The sequence below is a fragment of the Haliotis rufescens genome, unplaced genomic scaffold (assembly GCF_023055435.1).
Source record: "Haliotis rufescens isolate VD_foot unplaced genomic scaffold, xgHalRufe1.0.p SCAF_3, whole genome shotgun sequence".
Lineage (NCBI taxonomy): Eukaryota > Metazoa > Mollusca > Gastropoda > Lepetellida > Haliotidae > Haliotis > Haliotis rufescens.
This window is the reverse complement of record NW_025964001.1, coordinates 25,227,094-25,252,887: the sequence shown is the minus strand read 5'-3', so window position 1 is coordinate 25,252,887 and position 25,794 is coordinate 25,227,094. Positions and strand designations below refer to the sequence as shown.

At 38.6% G+C, this 25,794-nt stretch overlaps 1 protein-coding gene across 1 annotated transcript in view; it reads right to left on the bottom strand.

Annotated features, from left to right (window-relative positions):
• The window catches only part of LOC124144542 (cleavage and polyadenylation specificity factor subunit 2-like), a 217,482-nt gene that overhangs the window by 13,626 nt on the left and 178,062 nt on the right, over window positions 1-25,794 (bottom strand). Inside the window, exons 14-17 of the mRNA XM_048403949.1 lie at window positions 23,544-23,598; window positions 20,771-20,804; window positions 9,391-9,533; window positions 2,045-2,182 (exon numbers count right to left, since the gene is read on the bottom strand). Of these exons, the coding sequence (XP_048259906.1) occupies window positions 2,045-2,182; window positions 9,391-9,533; window positions 20,771-20,804; window positions 23,544-23,598 (370 nt within the window). The remainder of the gene's footprint in view (window positions 1-2,044; window positions 2,183-9,390; window positions 9,534-20,770; window positions 20,805-23,543; window positions 23,599-25,794) is intronic.

The window sequence follows — 25,794 nt, the reverse complement described above, 5'->3', positions numbered from 1 at the left end:
TGCCGATTTAATAGTGCTAGCCCACTGAGATACCATGCCGCAGTTTAACATAATACCCCACCTCGACTCAGTATACCGACTCAAAACCGACCAGTCCTTGTTTTAGCCCCTTAATGCCAAGCACCAGACAGGGTAACAACAAGTACCATTTTTTAAAACGTCTTTTGGTATGAACAGCAAGGGATCGAACCCCTGACCTTTCACTCTATGGGCAGACACTCTACTACTGGACCATGGAGGTGATCTTGTGTGAAAGTACATCTCTCATTGGCTTCAAATCAGTGTCCTTTTTCAACTGTGCCATTATTAGCTTAACAATGCTATTTCAAATCATTTCACACCCGTGAAGATAAGGGGTAGAATAGGTCTTCAGCAACCCAGGCTTGCCATAAAAGGCGACTATGCTTGTCGTAAGAGGCCACTAACGGGATCGGGTGGTCAGGCTCGCTGACTTGGTTAATGCATGTCATCGATCCCAATTGGGCGGATCGATGCTCATGATATCAATCACTGGATTGTCTGGTCCAGACACGATTATTTACAGACTGCCGTCATATAGCTGGAATATTGCGGCGTTAAACAACCAACCAAACAACCAATCAAATCATTTCAGATGAAGTAACCAACTTGATGGTGAATGTCAGCACTACTTGTGCATAGTATATGACTTATTCTTGAGGCAAGAGTGTCCACTAGCCTACATCAAAGTCTAGTTTTCATCCTTGTGATTAAATGCGATATTCAATCAGATTGCCGTTCATATTTCAAATGGCTTCACAATGATGACTACCATAACAGACAACCAGGTTGATCAAATAACGAAAAGATTCAGTATTTCATCCCTGATAGAAAAACAAAATGACAGATTACCACAGTAAAGATCCATATTACTGCCACATTTCACAGTATCAAGTAACACTGCACATTCAGGTAACTTGAAACACTCAGCAGGTGTGGTCTTAAAATAGCACTACATCACAGACACTGAGATAAGCATTCAGTCGTTTGAGTCATAAAAGAACCAAGTTTGCACTTAAATATATAAAAGTTCTTGGGTGAGTTGACTAAAAAAGTATAACCACTTTGAAAATGTTTGTCATTGCTTAATTTTTTTATTAATATCAGCAAACATTTGGCAGGCGATGTTGATTTGGTATAAGGTTATCTGATTGGACTATCAATATAATGCGAGAGTCCTCTCATATTTTAACACAAAAAATAGGCCTGAAATGGCAAGGGTGAAAACTAGACTCTGGCATCATGAAGATGAGTACATGACAAATAGTAGATTAGGAAACAACTGGGATAGCTATAAACATTTCAAAGAAACCTTACTTACATATAAAGCGACCCCACGTATAAGGTGACCCCCCTCTCCAAGCCTTCAAAATCAATGCTAATTTATATCCCCCGTCTATAAAGCGAATCAGAATGAAGCATGTCACCAGTGCATTCACATTCCGTACATTTGCAATAAAAACGTGTTTGTCTTCGGCAGAAAAAAATATACCTTGCATTCCTTCAGCAAATTCTGGGAAACAGATCGTAATCATTAAACTTTTCAGATTTGTTGCCATGGTATTTCCAGTGTTACGTGCTTACAGTTATGTCTGTATTTGGGGAAAAAAACATCAAAACTCATCAACCCTGTATAAGACGACCCCCCCTTAAAGGCCCCCTAATCCTGGGTACGAAAAACTCGCCTTATATACAGCGATATACGGTAGCTGGTAAATAATAAACTAAAAACATGATGAACTTAGTGGAGAGGAATTACGACTTGATACATATATTTGATGTTTCTCTTCATGTGTGCAACATGTATTGGTTTCCAGGTTGACAGAAGTGATCATGTTCCTAGCAACTTATTATTGTATTATTTTCGTAAGCATATATATATATTTATATCGACCTGTCATTTCATGGGCTTGAATACACTAAGAAAAAAAGACTATTTATCTTCATTCGACCATATAATTGGGTAAAGAATAACTATGAAGAAAATATATTGAAACTGTTAACAATTTAAATGACTAAAGCGTACCTGGTAGATGTGACTTTCTGTTGTAGCATCAATCACCTCGCCCACCCTGGGGGTGAATATGTTGCCCTGGACTATTGACTGGGACTTGCAGTAGTCTGCAAGCGCATCAGTGGCCTCCGATGACCCTCGCACCAGCACCTGCATAATATACATACAACATGTAAGAGTGAGTGAGTGAGTGAGTGAGTATGGTTTTACGCCGCTTTTAGCAATATTCCAGCAATATCACGACGGGGGACACCACAAATGGGCTTCACACATTGTACCCATGTCGGGAATCGAACCCGGGTCTTCGGCGTAACGAGCGAACGCTTTAACCACTAGGCTACCCGACCGCCCCCAACATGTAAGATATTGTTTGATGTGAATACCACCTGCCCCACCCATAAACAATGCAACATTTAAGCTACTGTTTGATGTGCATATCACCTGAGTCATAGTTAAAAATACATCAGATAAAAAACAAATAAACAATTAAATAAATAATATATAATAAATTATTATTTTTTTATGATGATGATGATGATGATGATGATGATGATGATAAGTATAAAAATAATAGTAACACTCATGTAGCGCGGAACTCCACACACAACTGGTATGCTCAGAGTACAAACAGAATAACCATGTTTTGGATTTATGCAAAACACTTAAACAGATAAGTTTTCAGACATTTGAGCATCTCAAGATTTGGAGACGTTCGTAGTTCCATCAGAAGAGAGTTTGCTTTGAACAATATTTCAATATTTCAGTTATATCACAGCATATCAGCTTCATATGGGAGGAAAGCCCCAAATGATGCCGGTCTCAGGTGTGTATGACTTTGGTGAAAACTATGAGCATGGGTACCGGGTATGGTGCTGACAGACCACCTGGAAATATTCAGGGTGAGCCTAGGATTCAAACAAATGATTGTAGATATCTACAGCTGAGAAACAATACCACAAATCATAATTCCAAATGTAACATTCCCTTCCTTGCCTGACAACAAACCAGACAACCTCGTCCTTACATCATCCACGATAATGGAGCAAAGAGGTTGCTTCTGAGAAACCATTCTAATACTATTTGTGCCAGGGGCGATTTGAGAGATTCTCGTTACAGCCCTGTGCCCTGTATCTCAAATTGTTAATTTAATATAAAAAAGGGTCTTGTTAAGATATGGTTTCAGCTCATTCCAGTGCGGTTGGTTAAAAAATATGGTTGCTAGTTTACAGACTTATTGTGAAAAACCCTGGTTTAGGACCAAAATACAATAAATATGACGTTACCGGTTTCAGTTTCTGTTCTTCAAAAAATTGTTTGAATAAGTTTATCTTGTCAGAATTGTACTTTCATCTATTGTCTGAACAATTTTGTATTGTGAACATGTAAATTTTCATTCTGAGGAATGAAAGAATAATGTCCCTAACATTTAATTTTCCCCCATTTTTCATTGTTTTAGGGTCAGTGGATTTCGTAAACCAAATGAACTAAAAGCTCTTGTCCAAGTGTCATGACCGGTAATTTGTTGAGTAACATAAGTTGATCATTATCCAAAGTCCATAGATGCAGCAAATTCCAGGACTAAGGATGCTTCCACTGTATAGCCCTCACGTGGTAGGTATCCTTTAATATCTTTATACTACTTTAAGCATTTTCTCTTTGTGCAACTGACCCAGATTTCAGGGTTTTCCTTTTCTTCTAAAACGTAAGGGTCAACCTTGGGAGTATTATACACACAGACAAGTTTTGATTTTCTTTTTCCCCCAAGGGAAACCATTTACGCTATCATGCAACACAGGCAGAATGTCAACAAGTCCTGTAATGCATATGGATTCTAAGAACAATTTTCCATTCAAAATCTTTCTCACTGTCTTGGCCTTGTGCCATCTGAAGAGATTCCGAAAAAAAATATTGATTGTTTCTTTAAAGTTGTGGAATAAAAACTAAGATGAAAGATACAACATTTTACAAAAAAAATAGATTATACTTTTTTCAATTTAGATGTCTGTTTTCTTAACACTAAAATCCCCTTGAGGTGAAACTAACGTGTAAAGTTTAAGCATATTTAGTATAGCAATTTCCGAGAAAAAGGAAGAAGTGCTTCTTTTTCACCATGATGCCTTGAACCCACCTTAAACTATGAGGGCGCGTCAAAAAGTTCTAAGCCTAACAGACAAAACCGATCAAAGTGTTTTTAATTATAATTTTCAACATAATCTCCCTGCTTTACAATACACTTCTCTTATCGATAGTGAAGCTTTTCAATTTCAGTCAGAAAGTAGTTTTCTTAAGCCACCCTGAAAAACCCATTCATGGCAGCTCTGAGGTCTTCATTGTCGTCATAGCGCTTTCCACGAAGGTGTTCTTTCAGTTTAGGAAACAGGTGGAAATCACTTGGTGCCAGGTCTGGCGAGTATGGAGGGTTAGGAAGCTCTTCGAACTCACATTGTTGCACAGCAGCATTGGCAAGTCGAGAGGTGTGAGAAGAGGCATTGTCATGAACTCCATCAGTCAGCATTCCCCACTGCTTTTCTTTGTTAGAATCTCTCAGGCGATGAAGCAAATCAGCATAGGAGGCACCGGTAATCGTCTTTTGACTTTCAAAGTAATCTACAAGGATCACAACCTTTGCATCCCAGAATACGGTGGCTATAACTTTCTTTACTGATCTTGAAGACTTGAATTTCTTTGGTGCTGTAGAAGTGGAATGGTGCCATTCCATTGATTGACGTTTTGACTCAGGATCATATTGGTAGACCTAGGTTTCATCATCCATTACTAATCTCTTTTTGAATTTGACAAAATCTTCCTCAATTAGCTTTAAATTTTCTCTGCCAATGTCAGTTCTTTTTTCCTTCAGATCAGAATTTAGAAACTTTGACACCCAACGACCAGATATCTTATTCATCTGTAAATGTTCATGAACAATAGCTTCAATGGCTACATGGCTAAGACCTGTGTCTGCCTCAAGTTCTGCAATCTGAAGGTATACGTTTTTCTATCTCATTGATTGAATCTTGATTGATGGAAGCTGAGAGACTTTAGGGACCTAGGGTCATCATAAAGGATGGTTTTCTCCGCCTTAAACATAGCTGCCCAATGTTTAACAGTGGAATAGCTAGGGCACTTATCCCCATACACTTGTGACACGTGGTCATAAATTTCATGGGGAGTACTTTTCTCTGGAGTCAAAAACTTGATGACTGCTTGGAACTCATTCTTTTCCATTTTTGTGTCCATTCAACTGTCTGTCACTAATACACAAATGGCCTCAACACACCAACTACACTTGCAATGAACTACTCAAACAATGTACTACATTGACTAATTCACTTTGTTATGGCCCATAGTTGAAAGTTAGTCAGACTTAGCCTTTTGACCAGCCCTCGTATCTTAAAAATTCTAAAATCAAATTCTCTAAATTTATTTGGATCGAATACATTGAGATAAAGGTCTCCTTGTTTTTACCATCACTGTTGGCTTGGATTGCAGATGTGACTATTGCCAGGCAATGTTCATACCTTTGATGGGCAATGGGCTGGCCTAGTGGTTAAAGCATTCGCTTGTAGGCTCGGGTTTGATTCCCCACATGGCTACAATGTGTGAAGTCCATTTCTAGTGTTCCCCACTGTGATATTGCTGGAAAATTATTTGCTGAAGGCAACATGAAATCCAACTCACCCATTCACTCACATCTTTTTACCAACTTGCAGCCCTTAAATATCAAAGATTTGCTTTAACAAGAGGCTTGTGTGAGGAAACTGCCACAAAACATTGTCAGAACGAGGTTATCTCTACGACATCCCAACAAGTACTCTCCAACGAGTAAAACTAGTAAAATCCTAGATATTTTTTATATTTGTATACTTATCCTGCATTACTCCTTAATGCATATTACTGCTTGGTCTTGACAGAGAAAAGAACTGTGTGAAGGTCTTTGCTTGAAGAAGTTGTTCCAACTAACTGAGAGGCCAACCATATCACACAGCTCCCACGTGACCAAAGGAAGTGATGTCACGGATCCTCACATTACTCTGGAGTCAGGACATTGGAAGGCATCGTGGGGAGGTAGATCTGCGATGGGTGGGTCCCTTTAGACGCAGTAATGCAGGATAAGTATACAAATATAAAAAATATCTAGGATTTTACTAGATTTTTTACTTATCCTGCATTACTCCTTAATGCATCTTTATCGGACGGAACCGCCGGAGGCAGGCATACCTTCAGATGTGGACTTTCATCTTTTATTTCCAGACTCTGTTCCGTAGCCAATCCTTGGCTGTGTGGTCGGCTTAGGGTGACTACAAACGGACAAAGTTGTGCACGCCTAGCCCATCCCCAATGGGATGTATAGGGACATGTTGATAGGCATCCTCCATATCCAGGCTGATGAATACATCGTGTGCCTGGATCCGGGATCGCCTTAGGTGGTCATCCTGAAATAATCCTAAACATCATCCTGTGTTTGAATCCTTCTTGGGGACAAGGGAGCCCGATGTTATGGCTGGGGCGTGTATAACCTCTATTGCTTTCATGTCCAGCAGCGCCGAGATGTACTGGCTTAGTACTGGCTTGGTAGCTGCTGTTGAGTTGGGGGGGGTAGGTAGCGGCGCGTCGTCTATAAGCGCCAGCTTGTACCCATGTCGAATGATGTTGGTGACATATGGGTCCCCCAGGATCACACAATTCTGCCAGAAATGACCCAGTTTCCCACGTACTGGAGTGTCGACAACTTGGACGGCTGGGGGTGGAAGTCCCAGTCGTGCCTGTATGGCTATTCACTTGAAGTCCCTGTGGTCGACGTTACCTCCCTTGGAGTGGTCGCGGCGGGACTGTTATGTGCCCGATGCCTTGCCTTTTCCTCTGCCTCTGCCCTGAGAGGCTGAGGTGGTGCCGCGCCACTGGGGCTGGAAGGTGTTGCGTCGCAGCTGGTGTGAGCCAGACTGGGATGCCTCAGCGAAGGCTGGCTGTGACACCCTAGCCAGGGTCTTGATAGCTGTCTCTTCTGGGCCGAAGGCTGAGACTCGGGATTGAGTCATTGATGTACAGCGTATCTGTATAGGCGTCAGACGAGGCACTAGCGTCTGTATAGGCGTTCAACGAAGCTCTGTTTAAGGATAGGCGCTAACTGTATAGGCGCTAGTAGAGGCGTCTGCAGAGGCGCTGTGGACGGCGCTTGTGGAGGCGTTTGTATAAGCGCTGGGGCAATAGGCGTCCGCATCCATCATAGGCGTCTGGGCCGTAGGCGGGGTGCCTGTTGGGAGCCATGCGTCTGTCCGGTGGACTGGATAGGCGCTGTTGAGATAGACGCAGTAGTGGTTGTCAGGGAGCTCTGGGTAGAGACTGAGACCAAAGGGGCCCCGACATCATGGTAGTAATAGAGGTCGGGTAGTTGTCCGAGATATCCGGTCGGGTTGTGGGCGAATACTCGGATAAGTCAGACATCTGGCGCCGGTGTTTTCCAGGCCTGTTGCCTTCTCCGTTTCCTGGACATACGGAGGTACCGTCTGAAAGCTGTGGGGGAAAGCGGAGACCAGTCTCGACCTAACCGAGAGTTATTGTCAGGCTGCGCAGTACCAGGACACAACGCATACCTGACTCTTCCCTTCCATGTAATGGTCATCCACGCTGACATATTACGCTGGCACTTTGAGCATGAGGGCATGATATCTGCAATGAAGCAGTGTAAAATCACAATGCGTCCCCTTCCGATTACGTATGCTATAATTTGTTTATCCCACTGCGTGAGTTTATAAAACAATTATTACGGCAAACGTAAGACAACATACAAAACGAAGACAAAATACTTGCGAGGGTACGCCAATGGTTGGGTACAAAGCAAGAAGAATATAGAAAGCAAGAAGAATATAGAACGCAAGCCAGTTAATAACTGGCCACATGAAATATTCAAGATGGCTACTTGAAACAACAAGACACCTGGGTTTACCATTTATTGTTTTCTTTCTAAAGAAAACGCCAGCAGGTGTACAAAAGTTATGCACATGTTAAAACATACAACGTTTCACAAGATACAAACCGTGTGCACAACACAAGCACAATGAACATTAACTCAAGAAGCAAAACATGTAAGGGTTTGAGCAAGTTTATGCTACAGATCAAAAACAGGTCTTCTCTCAGCAAGTGACAAGAGTAATGTGAGGATCTGTGACGTCACTTCCTTTGGTCACGTGGGAGCTGCGTGATAACGTTGGCCTCTCAGCTAGTTGGAACAACTTCTTCAAGCAAAGACCTTCACACAGCTCTTTTCTCTGTCAAGAACAAGCAGTAATATGCATTAAGGAGTAATGCAGGATAAGTAAAAAAATTGTACATTTTATTTGGTGAGAGCACTTCTTCAGATTTGTCATTAGCAAGAAAATTGACTCTTTCACTGCAATTTTATGTCCCAAGGGAAATGATGTCCACTTCAGTGACTTCTTCAATCATCCGGTGAAATACTGTGACATATGGAAATACATAAATGCCTCTTCCTTTTTTTATATCTATTAACATGAAATCTTTTTTGACTTGTGCTCATCTGACATGTTGTAGCTGTCATGTAAACCTGACCACTTTACTATTCATGTTTACGGCTGCAATTTTCTTAACCTCCATTCAAATTTGTTACAGTATTTAGCAAAACGTCAGTCTTGCATCATATTTCCAGTCTGGAGATAACTATGTGTTTCCAGAGCTGTGGATGTTACTGCTTATTTGATACTGGAGGTTTCAAATGCTAACATTTCAGGGCATTCCATATGTTATGTTTTTCATTTTCTGTTTTTGAATTGACAATTTACAGTAATATATACGATACGTTCCTCAAAACACTTAAATACAGATAATGAAGGGTGAAATCCCTTGCCACAAACTGACGGCTTATACCATTTGTTTACTTGAAACTTGTTGGTTAATATCTTACGGTATCTGTACACAAGTACAGCCAACATAACAATAGCTGAATACAAGACACAAGTATAACTGAACACAAGACAGCTAGACACAAAATACAAGTATGCCTGGCAACAAGTATTCATACAGCTGGAAAAAAAGTATAGCTGCCCATATGACAAGTATAGCTGAACACAAGACATAAGCAGTTGGACTAATAAGAAGTATAGCTGCCCATATGACAAGTATAGCTGAACACAAGACACAAGCAGTTGGACTAATAAGAAGTATAGCTGTCCATATGACACACAAGCAGTTGGACTAATAAGAAGTATAGCTGCCCATATGACAAGTATAGCTGGACACAAGTATATCTAAACACAAGTATAGCTGCGCACAAGTATATCTAAACACAAGTATAGCTGAACATATGTACACGTGGACAGATGAGCAGATAAAAGTGTACTCACCAGCTGTTTTGGTTTGATCTGACTTAATATTTTGCGAACTGATTCACCATCAGATCGGCCCTCGAAGTCTATGTAGAGTACACTGGCGTTAATATCAAGCGTCACATTGGAGGAGATGCACTTTGTTGGAACATCAGAGACATCTGAAGCGTAATCAAAAGTTTCAAACAAATGCTATTAATCTCAAGCCAGTCGGCTTCAAAAACAGCATCAACTGAAAGTCATTTTGAGTCATTTCAACAGACAACACTTTGTACAATATTTCTCATTAAGCATTATACACTGAAACAAACAAATACATTTAGAAACTTAAAGTCTTGAAATATCAAATATCAGTCAGTAAGTATCAATATCAAGCTGCATTTTCAAAAATGATTTATTCATAGAAAGCACAAGAGTCGTCTTTTAAGGTAATGGAGGATACAAGACAAACTTCAAAGAAGCAATACTTTCAAAAATGGCTGCCATTATAAATGAATCAAATATCAATTATTTCCAATTACAGTTCTCAACAAGATGAGGAATTGTTCTACTGTTACAAAGTGATCAATTTCAATTATTGACGCAAACCTTATCTTTGATGAAAGCCATTTAAAATTCTTTCGAAATTAAATGTAACTTTGACAAAGACCAACCTAACTCTAAATCAACTGGAGGGGCGGTCGGGTTGCCTAGCGGTTACAGCCTTCGCTCGTCACGCCGAAGACCCGGGTTCGATTCCCGCAAAGGGTACAATGTGTGAAGCCCATTTCTGGTGTCCCCTGCTGGTAAATTGCTAAAAGCAGCGTTATATCATACTCACTCACTCACTAAATCAACTGGAAGCCCTTGGTGTGGTCAAAGTCATCATGGTTAAAGTGTCCACAGACTGAAGACAACTGCTAAAGTTATGCCAAGGTGAGATAAACAAGAAGACAAAGTGTGTGATATTCCCTGCCCTTTTAAATATGTGCATTGAATCAAAGTACATATATACCTCATCATACAATAAAGGTTAATCCTTACGCTTGCGAGTACAACAAAACGATTACCTCTATTCTTCAAATGCTTTCAATACATTCCAGAGCACTTTTCAATAGACAGAGTTTATTTTTTGACAGCAGTGTTGTACATAATATTTTCAAAGCTCTAAATCATAATTCAGTATCTACACAGAGACAAGATTAAACAATTCATGGATTGATGTGTGATGCTATGGTGGTTTCGGAATAAACACAGCATTATGAGTAATGTTCCCCTCTGTCTGGGTACAGTGTCACACAGTCAAGCAAGTCACCAAGCAAGTCACCAAGCCTGACCACCCGATCCACTTAGTGTCCTCTCAAAACATGACCACCCGATCCACTTAGTCTCCTCTCAAAACATGACCACCCGATCCACTTAGTCTCCTCTCAAAACATGACCACCCGATCCACTTAGTCTCCTCTCAAAACATGACCACCCGATCCACTTGGTCTCCTCTCAAAACATGACCACCCGATCCACTTGGTCTCCTCTCAAAACATGACCACCCGATCCACTTAGTCTCCTCTCAAAACATGACCACCCGATCCATTTAGTCTCCTCTCAAAAAAAACCTATGACAGAGGAGACCTACGTATTTTAACCAGGTGTCACTGTTGTTTTATGTAGGAATATCTCACATGTTTCCAAAGTTTAAAGAAATATTTAATGGTTTACAAGTTATGCCCTGCAAACTGAAACCCTCATTTGAACCCAAGTACAACTTATTATAGACTTAGTAATGAAAGAGTAATTATTTAAACAAACGCCCGAATAGCTAAAGGCACCAGTTTAGCACTTGCCAAATGTTTGTACAGTTTCATAAAGACATATTGAGTGAGTGAGTGAGTGAGTGAGTGAGTGAGTGAGTGAGTGAGTATGGTTTTACAGCGCTTTTAGCAATATTCCAGCAATATCACGGTGGGGGTCACCAGAAATGGGCTTCACACATTGAACCCATGTCAGGAATCGAACCCGGGTCTTCGGTGTGACGATAAGATATATTGAAGTTAATGGGTTATGTTCCGGAAATGAACCCTATCCTCATTTGATCCTTAGTCAAACTTGTTGCCATGGAAATGCAAAAAAGTAAAATTTAAAAATTCCTGAATAGCAAAAGATATCGTAAAGATCGTAAAGTGCATGTCTGTAGTTTCATGAAGAAATATTGATTTATTTCTAAGTTCTGCTCAGGAAAACGAAACGTGTTGAATGGATGGGAGGATGGATGGAACATGTCATTTCTATCCCTATCGCAAAACGTTGTCTGGGCAGTAGATAATTTCGGACAAAGAATAGTTTTCACCAGCAGTTAAATGATCCATTCTGAATTATTCGAGTAATGTCATAAATTATAGCTGCCATGGTAGACATATTGAAAATCGGATATGATGCTCTTAAACAAATTCAGGTATCACACATGGTGGGCAAAAGGTTGTGAAGCCTTCGCTACACTGGTCAAGTGGTTTCTGTGATGTGTTTACAGTGCAAGAAAAAGCATTTTCAGAGAATCAAAGAGCATGGCCAAAGTGCAAAGGTCAAATTGAGGTCAATCTTCAAAATATCACCAAAAAATGTGCTGACTCATTTTTGACTACACATGTACCTAATTTCATTACATTTTTAACAAGAGGGCTGGCCTGAGCAATGGACATTGGAAATTTCAGCTTTCAGTATGCTGGAAGAGCAAAAGTCAAATCTAGGACAAATTTAAAATATCAAAAAAATGGAACCTATATATTAAACCAGGGGTCCGGAAAATTTAAAATCCCAATCGGACATTTGCATTTAGGCCACGCCCCCTTCAAATAGCGTATTTTAGTACGACTTTTCACACACATTACAAGTTTCCGTATTCATAATATGATGAATTATGAATTGTTTCAATTTAAATTGTTTAATTCACCGGACAATTAATAACAAATAATATCATTTTAGATTTACATGGAAAACATACTTTTGTTTCTGTTATAATAACGATCTATTATTGTAGTGAACGGTCTAATTAATATTCATGAGTTATATTCATGAGTCTGCTCAAGTGTACGGGTTGTAACATTTGGATCGAGACTATTATCCCATATTTGGTTATCACGTGACCTCACGGGAAAAGTTTTTTTTTAAACTAAAGATTTTTTAAAAAACAAGACAGATAATTTAATCACAAATACTAAAATATCGTTGAAAGCAATAGTTATTTGAATACTTTTTTCATCTGTACTTAATTATTGACCATAAAAAAATTGGATATTGATCGTCCGGGAAAGCAAAATGGCGGTCAATCAAGATTCAATATACGACTAGCTACTGAAAAAATTAAAATCTGCAAATCCTCATTGTATGTCAACCAAGTGAAAGTCGTTAGCCACGACTTACAAAATGATCGTCCAGACTTTGAGGGTTTAGCAGATCCGCTCGACTGATCTGCATCGGTCGACTGGCTGTCGTCACGCTTTCGCTTCTTGTCTGAGGTTACGTATTGTAGCATTGTGAGGATAATGAGGTACATCGATGATGCAAGGTATTAATGTACAGTTGTAAACACCTTTCACTCAAATTAACAAGATGTTCTCAGTAATTAATCCTCGATTAATCAGTGTCAACTCAGTTTATTGCCTATTACAGTGATTGACCGATTGGACTATCATGTAGGTACGATGTATTTACAGCAATCAAAACAAACAAAGCTTGTCAGTGTAGTTAATCTTCATTGTGTTGCAACTGCAGACAGAAACTGCTCAGTCCTAACTGTTGATCATGTCCGGTCAAAATTTAAGAATGTCCGGACAATACTTTTTAAAATGTCCAGTAAGCAATATTTTAAAACGGACATTTGAGATTCCCAATCGGACATGTCCGGCGCATATGACGGTTTCCGGACCCCTGTATTAAACCCTGCTATAAATGACACATGTACCACATTTCATGACATTTCTTATTACATTTCTTACAATAAGGACAAAGAAATGGCCACAAAGAGGTTTTTTAATACACCTGCGAAGGCTGCCATAATTGAAAATTACATTTTAACTTCTTGAGCAAATTGGGGTATCATCATTGGTGGAAACAAGTGTGTGAAATTTCAGATGAATTGGTTCCGTGGTTTCAGGGTAGAAGATGTATATGCCATATGAGTTAATGAGTGAGTGAGTTTGGTTTAACACCGCTTTTAACAGTATTCCAGTTATATCACGGCGTGTCAGCTTAATGTGGGAGGAAAGCCCGAAGTGATGCAGGTCTCAGACGTTTACCACTTCGGTGAAACCCACGAGCACCGGTATGGTGCTGACAAACCTAGAAACATAATCGGGGCGGACCGGGATTCGAACCCACAATCATAGGTTTCTGGCGTGCCTAAGGGACGCAACTCTGCACAGCAAATCGCAGCCTTAGACGACTGGGCCACCCGTGCCCCCAAATGCCATATGAGGCAAGCTGCATAATGCATGCTGGGTAAACATGAAATGACCTAAGCTCACTTAACCTTCAGTCAGGTGAGCTAAGAAAAGCATTTGCAAAAGATACACCATATTAATCTGGTAAACATATTGCTCTATGATGACTGCAAAAACATCCACTTACCTCCTCTAAACCAAACATGCCACATTCTAATGCAATTAACACCTACTTTCTTTTAAAAAAAATACCGCCATTTTGCTATTCACTAGCAAGTAAAACTAATTCCTATATTAAAAATATATATCAGTTAACCAAGATGTGAGATAACAAGAAGCATAAAAACAACAAATGGAGTGCCTCTCTGTCCCAAATTTCTTGCTATTTGCTCCAAATTAATCTTAAGATTCTCATAAATCAATCACTTTAAGGGAAATGCAAGTTTTCAAATCTCCAATTAGCTTAAATAATTTGGAGATCCTTCCAAATGATCCAGCTATTGCCAATAGATTGGGATTATGTGATCACTATTTGATACGGAGATGGAGTTATTTCAATACAATACTGATTTTTTGGGCAATTTGTAAGGCTGTAAATTTCCAATAAGGGTCAAAGGAGGCTGATATTTCTGAGTCAGTTAATGCTGTGAGAGCTTTTAATACACAATTTGCTTCTAGTAAGACTTTTTTTGCCCACGTTTCTCAAATGAATTCCAACAGATGTAAAAAACATGCGAAGGGCTTCCAACATCCTGAAAGGAATGCTAAATATATTTCAGATGAAAGAAATGTTTTCTACATCTAATTGAGAAAAACATTTTAAAGAAAATGTCCTTTAGCTAATTTTACCATTGTCTAATGTCGTCATTAGATTAGAAACCTAGAGAGAAAAAGAAGACTAAAAAATAGTGTTAGAAGTAATTTGCTGTTTGAAGTTAAATCAAATTTAACCACAGTAAATTAAATGGCAATATTTAATCGTTCTAGATAATGTAAAAGAAAAGAAGACATTGAGATGTTTTGTCATATAAAGCCTCCTGATTGGATTGGATTTTCTTAAGGACATTATGGTCAAAAGAGACTTTTAGAAGGTTCTTCTTTATGTTTTGTATCCCAGTCCCATGGTAGATGTTCTGTTGTGTAAGGGTAGTTGAGAAAGGTTCACCTCAAACTGATGCATCTCGTCATGACAACCACTTTCAGGTTTCCTAGAATGAGTATTACTTTGGAGTATTCATGGTATAAATGTTTGAGAAACTTGCTTAAGTCCAATCCATCCTGTCAGAAGTCCCACCCTTTCCCATCTGAAGTCTCAAACTTCCTGTCAGATGTCCCATCCCTTCCTATCAGAAGCCTCAACCCTTCCTGTCAGACGTCCCAGCTCATCTCGTCAGAATCCCAGCCCTTCCTGTCAGACATCCCATCCCTTCCTGTCAGAAGTTCAAGTTGTTTCCTGTCAGAAGTGTTTTTAAGAAGGTCCACTCTCTCTCAACACTTGTACTTTCAAACATTCTAAGCTACAAGCAACTAGTATGCCGCAGACAAAGGCATAAATAATTCAACTGATATACAACAAATGATTAAAGAGTCCCAAATCCCAACCAAAAATATAAACATACCTATGTCCTCTACTGTGACTAGCCTGGAGGCCCAAGAGTACACATGATCCCCGATCATGTAATTGACACTGTGTGTCTTGGGCCTCGTATAATGTTGGATATTGTAAGACGTCATGACATGCAGACAAGTAATTTCTACAATCTACTCAAATTGTCCCCGAGGGCTCGTACAACATTCCTTAATGACAGAAAAAGAGAGGTGGAAGAAACAAGATGCTGGTTGATTTTCTATGACTGGTAGGTGATAATGTTAACATCTCTGAAGGGACTTGTAAGCAGGCCTAATCAAGTACTTTGTGGCTTTAGACAAGGGAAAGAAATTACAATATCAAGTCCTGAGGAGACATTTCAACCTCTGAGTTAATTTACACGCTCTACAATTAGGAAATGGCGTAAAACATTCCTGATTATTTTCTCCACAGGTCATGAATCATGCTTGTTGTGGTGAAACAAGTCCTACTCATTTCAAGACAGCTAATTTGTGTAATGGTAAGGTAAGGTGACATGGGGTTTAACGTCACGTCCAAGATTATTGCACTTATATAGCGACGTGCATGCACGTGTGTGTTTGTGGCTGCTTGTACTAGTCCGGACTAATGCCGATTTATAGTGCTAGCCTATTGAGCTACCATGCTGCAGTTTAACATGAATACCCCACTCAGACACAGTATACTGACTCCGAGACGACCAGTCCTTGTTTTAGCACCTTAATGCCGAGCGCCAGACAGGGCAAACACAAGTGCCATCTTTTACTGTCTTTTGGTATGACGCAGCCAGGAATCAAACACCAAACTTTCTGCTCTCTCCGGGCAGACACTCTACCACTAGACCACGGAGGTGGTCTTATGTAATGGTGCCTATTGGTCAGCAGTGTCTTAAAGTGCTCAATGACAGTGTTGCATGTTCTGTTGCCCACTTCCAAACTAAGTACAGCTATTGCCAGCACATGTGTGAGATCTTAATTAGGATATCATAATTAACAACTATGAGACAGGGTTGACTTACAGATTTTAACGAGAAAAAAGGGTACAGGTGCTTATAGATTAATTGCAAGTGATTTGCGTGTATATTTCCAGAAACTGAAACAAAAAGAGCCACGGCCAGTAATGGACTACTGCTTCATGATAACAGGATGGGCGGAGCTTGTGTTGCATTATTGAGCTGAATGATGTTAACACTTTTGTTCTGTTGTCTCGTTTTCTGTGTGTTAATGATTAACTAAATGTCTTAACCACTCATGTACCCTGCCACAGAAAATATGACCACATGACCCAAAGTCTGACCATTATTCATGTTCGTGCTTAGACAACAAATGTTTCACCTTACAGTTCTCACAGTCAACGTTGCAGCTGACTGCACCAATACACAAAAGTGTGAGTGAGTGAGTGAGTTAGGTTTAACGCTGCTTTTAACAGTATTCCAGTTACATCACGGCGTGTGGGAGGAAAGCCCAAAGTGATGCAGGTTTCAGACGTTTACCACTTTGGTGAAATCCACGAGCATAAACATAATCGGGGCGAACCAGGATTCGAACCCACAATCATAGGTTTCTGGCGTGCCCAAGGGACGCAACTCTGCACAGAGAAACGCGGCGCCTTAGATGACTGGGCCACCCGTGCCCCTAAATACACAAAAGTACCTGCACAACAACATAAACTTTCTCATAGCCAACAGGACTGGGGGGAAATTTCATATTCTTCTGTATTCTTCTATATTCAAATTTCTCCACTGGTAATGTTCAAAGATAGAAAGAACACTTCCTGTCTTTTTTATATTCCTTTTAACATTTATGAACCGTAATTAGCCTTTAACATATTTACCCTGTGTAACCCACAGCCAATCCAATATTCCCCGTTGGTCTCTTTATGAGCAGAAGCATCCAATTTCCTTGCTCATTTTTTGTTCATAATATATTTGTCTGCCAGCTACATGCCATGCCAGAACATAATATCCGTTCGCCGCTCTGCTCCAAGCCACACACTATTGCCTGATTTCTTGAAGTTTTAATACAAAATATGTCATACATCAGAATTTTGACATGGCTGTTGGCTCTTTATCAGTAAGATATCCAGGCTAAATGAAGTTCCATATTCAATTCTCAATGCCATTTCCAACACAATTTGATAAAGAACAAGGTATGATAATTAAGTCCTTGTTTAGCCCACAGGATCTGTCAAGTTTAAGAAAGAAGCAAAATCTTAAGAAATCGTTATGGCTGATTTCATATGACTGAGAATTAAAGATTTTTTTCTAACCTGTTTTTGACTTATAACAACGTAAAACTTAAGGCTTAGGCTAAATTGTGTCAAAAAGGCTGATTTTAGTTTTTGCATATTTGAACAAGAGCAAATCTTAAACCCAAATTGATTTTCTCAGGAGGTACAGGTAAGACAGTGAGTGAGTGAGTGAGTGAGTTTGATTTTACGCCGATTTTAGCAATATTCCAGCAATATCACCGTGGGGGACACCAGAAATGGGCTTCACACATACCCATGTCGGGAATCGACCCCGGATTTTCGGCGTGACACAGGTAAGACAGAACAAAGATATGGTTAGAAAATAGTGACATATGCACAGTAGCTCACCTGAATATGTAGCCAACAGTTTAAAGTTTTAACAAAAACAGCACTGATATTCAAATATTATTAGCATAATCACTGAGGATTAAAAACATACACTAAAATCTAATGATTCGCACAAAATATGTCACCATAAGGAGAAATATCTGCTTCCCCATCTGTCAATTTCAGAATAATAATTTACAAAGCCATATGCCTTTTTAAAATTAGGTCAAGATCAAATAATTTGGAAAATTTGTTGAACCCTACTACTAAAATAAACTTATTATATTTTACATTTTGAACAGAAATGGCTGAGAAATGACCAAATGATGTTTTAGCTTTCAGTGTGGTGAAAGTGCAAAGGTCAAATTAAGGAAACAATTCAAAGTGGTTTGTGTATGTTGAACCCCGCTAATAACTATACACATACCAAATTTCATTCCATTTTGAACAGAAATGGCTAAAAATTCACCTTGGGTCACAGACTCATAGTTAGATCTTCTCTTGAAGTTACAAATGCTCCATTTTACTCATTTACGCCATGTTTAGGTACTTTATAATGCCAAATGTCCAAAACATGCAAGCATAAAGACAAGTCCATCATATGATACATGCAGTTATGACTACATTTTCAATATGTCTTCGATGTCAAAGGTTGGATGTTTGTTGCTCAAGACAACATTGCTGGGATCATAAAAATAGACTTTTATGTTCATAAACAAAGAGATTTCAGCAGAGATGTTAAACTGCAGTAAAACTAGGCTAACATGGTTGAAGGATTATGTTAAGGTCAAAGGGGAAAAATTGAAATATGTAGAAAAAGAATTGGCTCAACAATAATACCAGATGATTGGCAAACACAATCAGAACGTAAGTTGAAAATATTTAAACCAAAAAATTCAATTTTGAATATATATTTTTATAATAAAAATAATTGAAATATGCAAGTCGATTTCAAATGTTTATTCAACATTTTCAATCATTTCTTTGATCTGTAAAATAATTATGCATAAACACATTCATCATCAATATGCAAAAAGTCAAGTATTTGCATTCATGGTAAAAGATTCTAAAAAAATCACATCAAATTCTTTAACACACAATTTCTGGAAAATTCAGACAAAAACCACCACTGATTACAACTGATGATTGATTGCTGGGAAGAAACCGATTACACCCAATGATTGATGATAAAATCTCAACTGATCCCTACAATATAAAAGTCAAGTAAGTGTCGATTTTTTTCCATAACGATTGTAAAGGTTTCACATGTGTTTAATGACCCTCCTCAGCCATCCCTGAATATTCCCTATTAATCCATTCCTTGAAAAACTGGTTCCTATGTCACTGTTGGGGCTATATTTACTATTGCAATAGTACCCACACTATTGCAATAGTATAATATAAGTACCCCACACTATTACAATAGTATTGTGATAGTATTAACCAACTTTAAGACTTGTTAACTATATTAATCAATGTTTAGAAATGAATAACACATTGCCGACAATGTCAAAGTCGTCTTTTTGTCCTTCCTGTCACTAATCAAACCAGCTGAGATCGTAATGCTTGCTTATGAACACACAGCAGGTTTGAAATAAATTTGAAAGTAATAACTGAGTTTAAGTAATTGCAACAATTTGAAACTATCACTATCGACAATATCATCAGTGTTTTTAAATTCCTAGTGATATAGTACGATCGTAGAGCAAACAATTGCAACACACCGATAGTTTGATAACTATGCAGATGAACCAAGGATTATAATCATCATGATCAACAGATGACAACAAAGCACAGCCAGTTCCATCTTCCTGTGGTAAGGGAGTTAACTTACTATAAAAGTCCAGTTTCCACCCTTGCCGAACAAGGCTGGGATTTGGCTCGATTGTAGTGCCACCAGTGGCGATAACGAGGCATGTCCCTCCCATGTCCCTCCTATTGACCAATCAGATTCCACCTCTCATATCACTTGCATTTGCTTCAAACAAAATTGTGGTGCCCTGGTAGGACGATCTGATTGATAATCAAGACCTATATTTTAACAAAACGGGTTTTACCTCTCAAAGTACATCAAATAACCTGAGCACTTTGATTAAAAGTATGAAAAGATTTGGAAAATATCTGTCGGCGGCCAGTTGACGGTACACATGCTTTTCAAATTCTGCAGAAATCTACACATTGAAACCCATGTTCGTTGCGTGATTTTGATTGGACAATGCATAGACTCGTTAGTTCCACATCAAAATATAACTCCGAAATTCCAGCCTAGTTCAGCAAGGGTGGAAACTGGACTTTTATAGTCAGTTATATAACTCCCTTGCCTCGGGAAGATGAGCCAATTCATATGTCTCAGATCAATGATTCACCAGTGCCCCACTTACCAATAACTTACAGATGAAGACCTACGACACATTAAGATGGAAATCAATGGTTTTTAAGGAAGTCCACTTCAAGGACATAACCAACTCTGCTAAATATTCTTTCAAAACAGTAAAATGGATAGTGATAAATCATTTGAGATATTTTTATATATCATACTGACAGTATCTGCTCGATCGGTTCATTTTGAAAACTGAACCCATTCTACAATCTCAATTTGCGAAGAGTGAGTGAATGAATAAGTGAGTATAGTTTGGCCTATTCATTAGCAATATTCCAGCAATATCGTGGTGGGGGACACCAGAAAATGGACTTCACACAATGCACTAATGTGGGGAAATAAAACCTGGGCCTTTGGCATAACGAGTGAACACCTTAACCACTACGCTACCCCTCATTGGGAAGAATGTTAAACACCTACCTTGCATTGTGTCATCAGCAGTTGCCGTCTCATTCTGAAAGCAATCAAAGATATACATTATACTGGGAGGCATTATGGTCCAAATATCATCAAAATTATTATTTATTTGCATATCAATAACATGTTATTGAAAATATAATGACACGAATAACCATTCCCACAATAACCATTGACTTCTGGAATAAGTCTTCAGCAACTCATGCTTGCTGTTAAAGGCGACTATGCTTGTCGTAAGAGGTGACTAATGAGATTGGGTGTCCAGGCTTGTTGACTTGGTTGATGCATGTCATTGTATCCCAATTGCGTGGATCGATGCCCATGATGTCAATCACTGGATTGTCTGGTCCATGCTCGATTATTTACAGACCGCTGTCATACAGCTGGAATATTGCTGAGTGCAGCGTTAAACAACAAACAAAAAAACCATCATATATCCTAAACTTTAATGTATCTTCTGGAAGTACATGAGGATGATCTCATTTGGAAAACATCTATGACAACACTGATTGGCAAAAGAACCTGCATGTTTCTCCAGATGGTTGCCACTATGGTGTCTTATCACATGATGCACAGAAGAAGCCACTGAAAGGGTAGTCAAATAACTATTCCTATTAAAATATCGATTTCCATTTCTATATTTAAACACAATTATGTTACCTAGTAAATAAAAACTATTGTGTGAACATGTATCATGAAGAACTTGATAGACGGTGTGATTTCCAAAAATAGCTTTAACTAATATATAAAAGCGACAAAATAAATGTTCATAATCATAAGAAATCTCTACAAAAAACAAAGTCAATCGTACAATTTGATTATAACATAAACATGTGTTAATGAACTACTATGAAATAGCATATATACCAAGTTCAGTGTATTCGCCCCCACCAGTTGCACAAGACACAAACACATGGTGCTTAACTATTTTTAAGGAGTATATCACCCTCACCCACAAACAGATACAGATTCTTGAAACAGCCATCAGGATGGCTGTAACACTGCAGAGAGGCTAAATCGATCAACTGTATGATACTGAAGTGATTAAAGATACCCTTGCATGTCTGACGGACAATACTCTGTTATCTGCCTGCACCAGAACTGTTGCCAGTAACTCTGCTATACACTGTCAAGATGCCTATCTGTAACATGGCTTGCTTTGTTTTTGTAAGTACTCTTCCTGAAACTTAAGCAGTCATCAGAAGTGTCACGATACGCCTACCTAGGTATCAGGAAACTTGTCAGCCTTCTAAATTTTTCGTGCCAAAGACACCTACATCGTGCTGAGGACAAGTAAAACTCCAAGTACTAGTTTCAGTATATGAGGGATAATTCTGAACCAGTTCTTAAAGCTTCATTTTTGCTACAAAGTGAAACTGAATAAAACTGACAGAAAATGTAAACATAGTAAACATTTTTGTCCTGTGCAAGCAGGAAAGCCACAAACTAGTCAAAAAAGGTATACCATATCATATATATTCAAATCAGCAAACATTGATATGGTTGCTGAATGACAATGTTGGAAAGGAAGCTAGCTCCTTTCACCAGGTAACATCAGAGTTGCATCCCTTAGGTGTGTCCAAAATGAAGGAATAGTGATATGAATCCCTCATTCTATTTCCAGGTTTGTCAGGGATATTCTCGTGCTTGTTGGTATCACTAAAGTGGCAAGTATCTAAACCCTGCTTCACTTTCTGCTTTTCTCCCAAAATGAAGCTGACATGCTGTGATATAACAGAAATGTTGTTGAAAACACAACTCACTCACTCACTCAGTGGGTTATAGGCTGTTCTTGGATGGTGATTACAGACAAGCAGATAAACTAACCAATGTCAAATCAGTTTGTTGTTCTTAAATGTTGATGATTCATTTAAGTTGTTTATGTGTGCACTTATCAATGTTTTAACTATATTTAAGTTGTTTATGTGTGCACTTATCAATGTTTTAACTATATGACGGTGGTATGAAAGTAATGGACAAACACTTGAGTTATTCCATTTGTGTCACTGCCAGATCGCAAATAAAGGCCATTTTGAGCTGACATTTCTGAAATGTTCGGAGACACGGAAGTGCTTTCAACGACAATTCAATTTGGTACAAAACAAAAGGTTGGGGCACTTTGCCTTATTAGGAAGACTTTGACTGAAGGTTGCTAATGATTTTTGGACATGTGTTTCATATAGCCATTATGGACAACTCCAAAAGAGCTTAAAATATTAGCTGTATATGAATGATAATTTGATCCGACATTTGTTACACACAGCAAGAGGGATTCAAGTAACAAAAGCACCTCAAACAAATGCACAGGCAATTGAAAAACTCAATCAATAATGTAATTATTTCCAAAGTAACTTTTCAGTCAATATTGATAAAAATAACATTTACGAATCTAAATAGAACTCAACCTCAGACAGCTGACTGATGTCATTAATTGAATCAATTTCAAATTGTTATTAAACTCTTTGAGAAGAGCAGGATTGAGGGTTGATTAGCTTTGAACAATTCTTCATTTAAAAAATGTCTACAAAATAACAAACTTCAAATATTTCTTGCCAATTAAACTAAATCAATGCCAAGGCTATTTTCAGCTCTGATTCACTTTATATTAAACTTGAACGTTGAAAATGAGACACAACCTATTCAAAACAGTATGAATTGTGTGCAGGTTTCTTGTCCGAGATGATTCCAATAAGCTTGATAGTGACTCTAAATGCTTCATTGGACAATGTTTCTTCAGTGTCAAGATAGCAAGGTACAGTTCAATAAGCCTACTCACCGTGGCCATGTCCTCGTCAGGCGCCACCACATCAAGTATTGTGTAATCTTCCAGTCTGGAAAAGACAGAATTGCACCATCAGCAGGTGGCATAACAGGGAAATTTATTGGGCAAATAAAAACAGGGGTGATCTCAATGTCAATGACATAAACAGATTGAAAATAGTAGCTCTGTAACAAAATGAAGGTACTGTAACTTACCTTGAAGTTTGACCTTTAATGAATATAGAAAGTCCAGGACAAAGGATTAGCCAATTCATTTTATTTTCTATTTTGGTCAGTAACCTTCTAACTTCTATTTTTTAAATCAAATTTCAACATGTCATGATGAAAAACGGTAATACTGTTTTCCAATAAGAATGTAACCTACTGTGATATCAAAGTAGATCTATGGTACCTGTAGATTTGATACTGTTAAACTGAATTTGAAACTCAAGTCAACAAGAACTTCTCAGAATGGATCCTGACAATGCAAACCATGTGTGGTAAACTAAAGAAAAAATATTCATGTACTGTATTTTCTTGAGTATAGTGTGCACTTTTTTTCCAAAAAACACAGCTGTGTAGAAGGGGGGGCATTATACACGAATTAATGAGTTTTGATGTTTTTTTTCCCCATGGAAAGACATTACTGTGAGCACGTAACACCGGAAATACCATGTCAACAAATCCATACTGAAGTACGCAAAATAATCATGTAATTACACTGTCTGGCTATAAAAAGTGTTCTTTGTATATCTGGACTTATGTTTGTAACTTATTTCATTAATTTTATTCAAAATTCCTTTTAATATTGTTTTAATTAATTTCGGCGAAATCGTGTGTGAAGCGATCGGAAGATCGCACAACTCACCGTTATTAACAGCAACCACGGTCAGATTACCGCTATTGACGCCTTGAAACGAACTTTAGTTGACAGAGGATGGATACATATATCATAAATGCCATACTTTGATTCGTTAAAAGTCATATTTGTTTTTGTTGAACGATTCTATGACAACACGTAATTCTCGCGATCATGTGCACGGGAGCCTTGACGGTGACAGGTCAGAAGTTATATCATTGGGTGTGTCTTGACCGAATCACTGGTAGATTCCAAGAAAACGTGTGTACAGCTGATTGCTGTGTCCAGCTTAGTTTACGAGAAAATACACAAGGTAATCTTAATCCCTGGATATAAAACAATGCCTAGCTGAACACAAAAATACAATTTAAACGGTAAATCAACATGTCTGGTGATTTTTTATCTCAAATTTCGAATTTTTACTGACGAAGTTTCTCATCACCTGTTCGTTTGCCGGACTTCGCTGAAGGGGTAGGGTGTAATTTTTTTCTGTGCATATTAAAAAAAAATTATTTTCCAAAATATTGAACCCACTAGAGGGGGGTGTGCATTATACACGGGTGCGCACTATACTCAAGAAAATACGGTACTTTTATTCACAGACAACGGCTTTACCAGTATTTATTACAACCACGAAAAAGTTAGTAATACATTTTTTATTGAAACAATGTGTCCTAGTCTTTGTGGTTGCTCTATTTGGCATCTATAATACATTCAACCCCTGTGTTCAAATCTACTTCTTCCAAGAAATAAGTGAGTAAGTTGGGTTTAATGCTGCTTTAACAGTATTCCAGTTATATCACGGTGTGTCAGCTTAATGTTGGAGGAAAGCACGAAGTGATGCAGGTCTCAGACGTTTACCACTTCGGTGAAACCCACAAGCACGGGTATGGTGCTGACAGACCTAGAAACATTATCAGGGCAAACCAGGATTCGAACCCACAATCATAGGTTTCTGGCGTGCCCTAGGTAGGCAACTCTGCACAGCGAATAGTGGTGCCTTAAACGACTGTGACACCCATGCCCCCCCCAAGAAATAAGTGGCATTGGGAAGTTGGATATGTAACTGATGACAAGATAGTATAAGTGACAAAAAATAAGTTCTAATTTTGTATGAAGACTTCATCGCTTAGAGAGTTAATATGGTACTCTTGTTCAGGTGAGCTAAATGGAAGCACGAAAATCAAACACATCGACATGAACACATGTCGAAACAAACACATGGAAGTAGGAGTTTGCAGATCGATGAAGCATATGCTATTGGCAACACATGTCCTGTGTAAATATAGTAGGGGGTGATGATAATTGACTGAACTATTGATGCATTGCAATTAGGGTTGTTGACACTGCATCAATGACAGATGACACATCAATAGCTAAAATCAATACCCTGCCAGACTATTGGTAG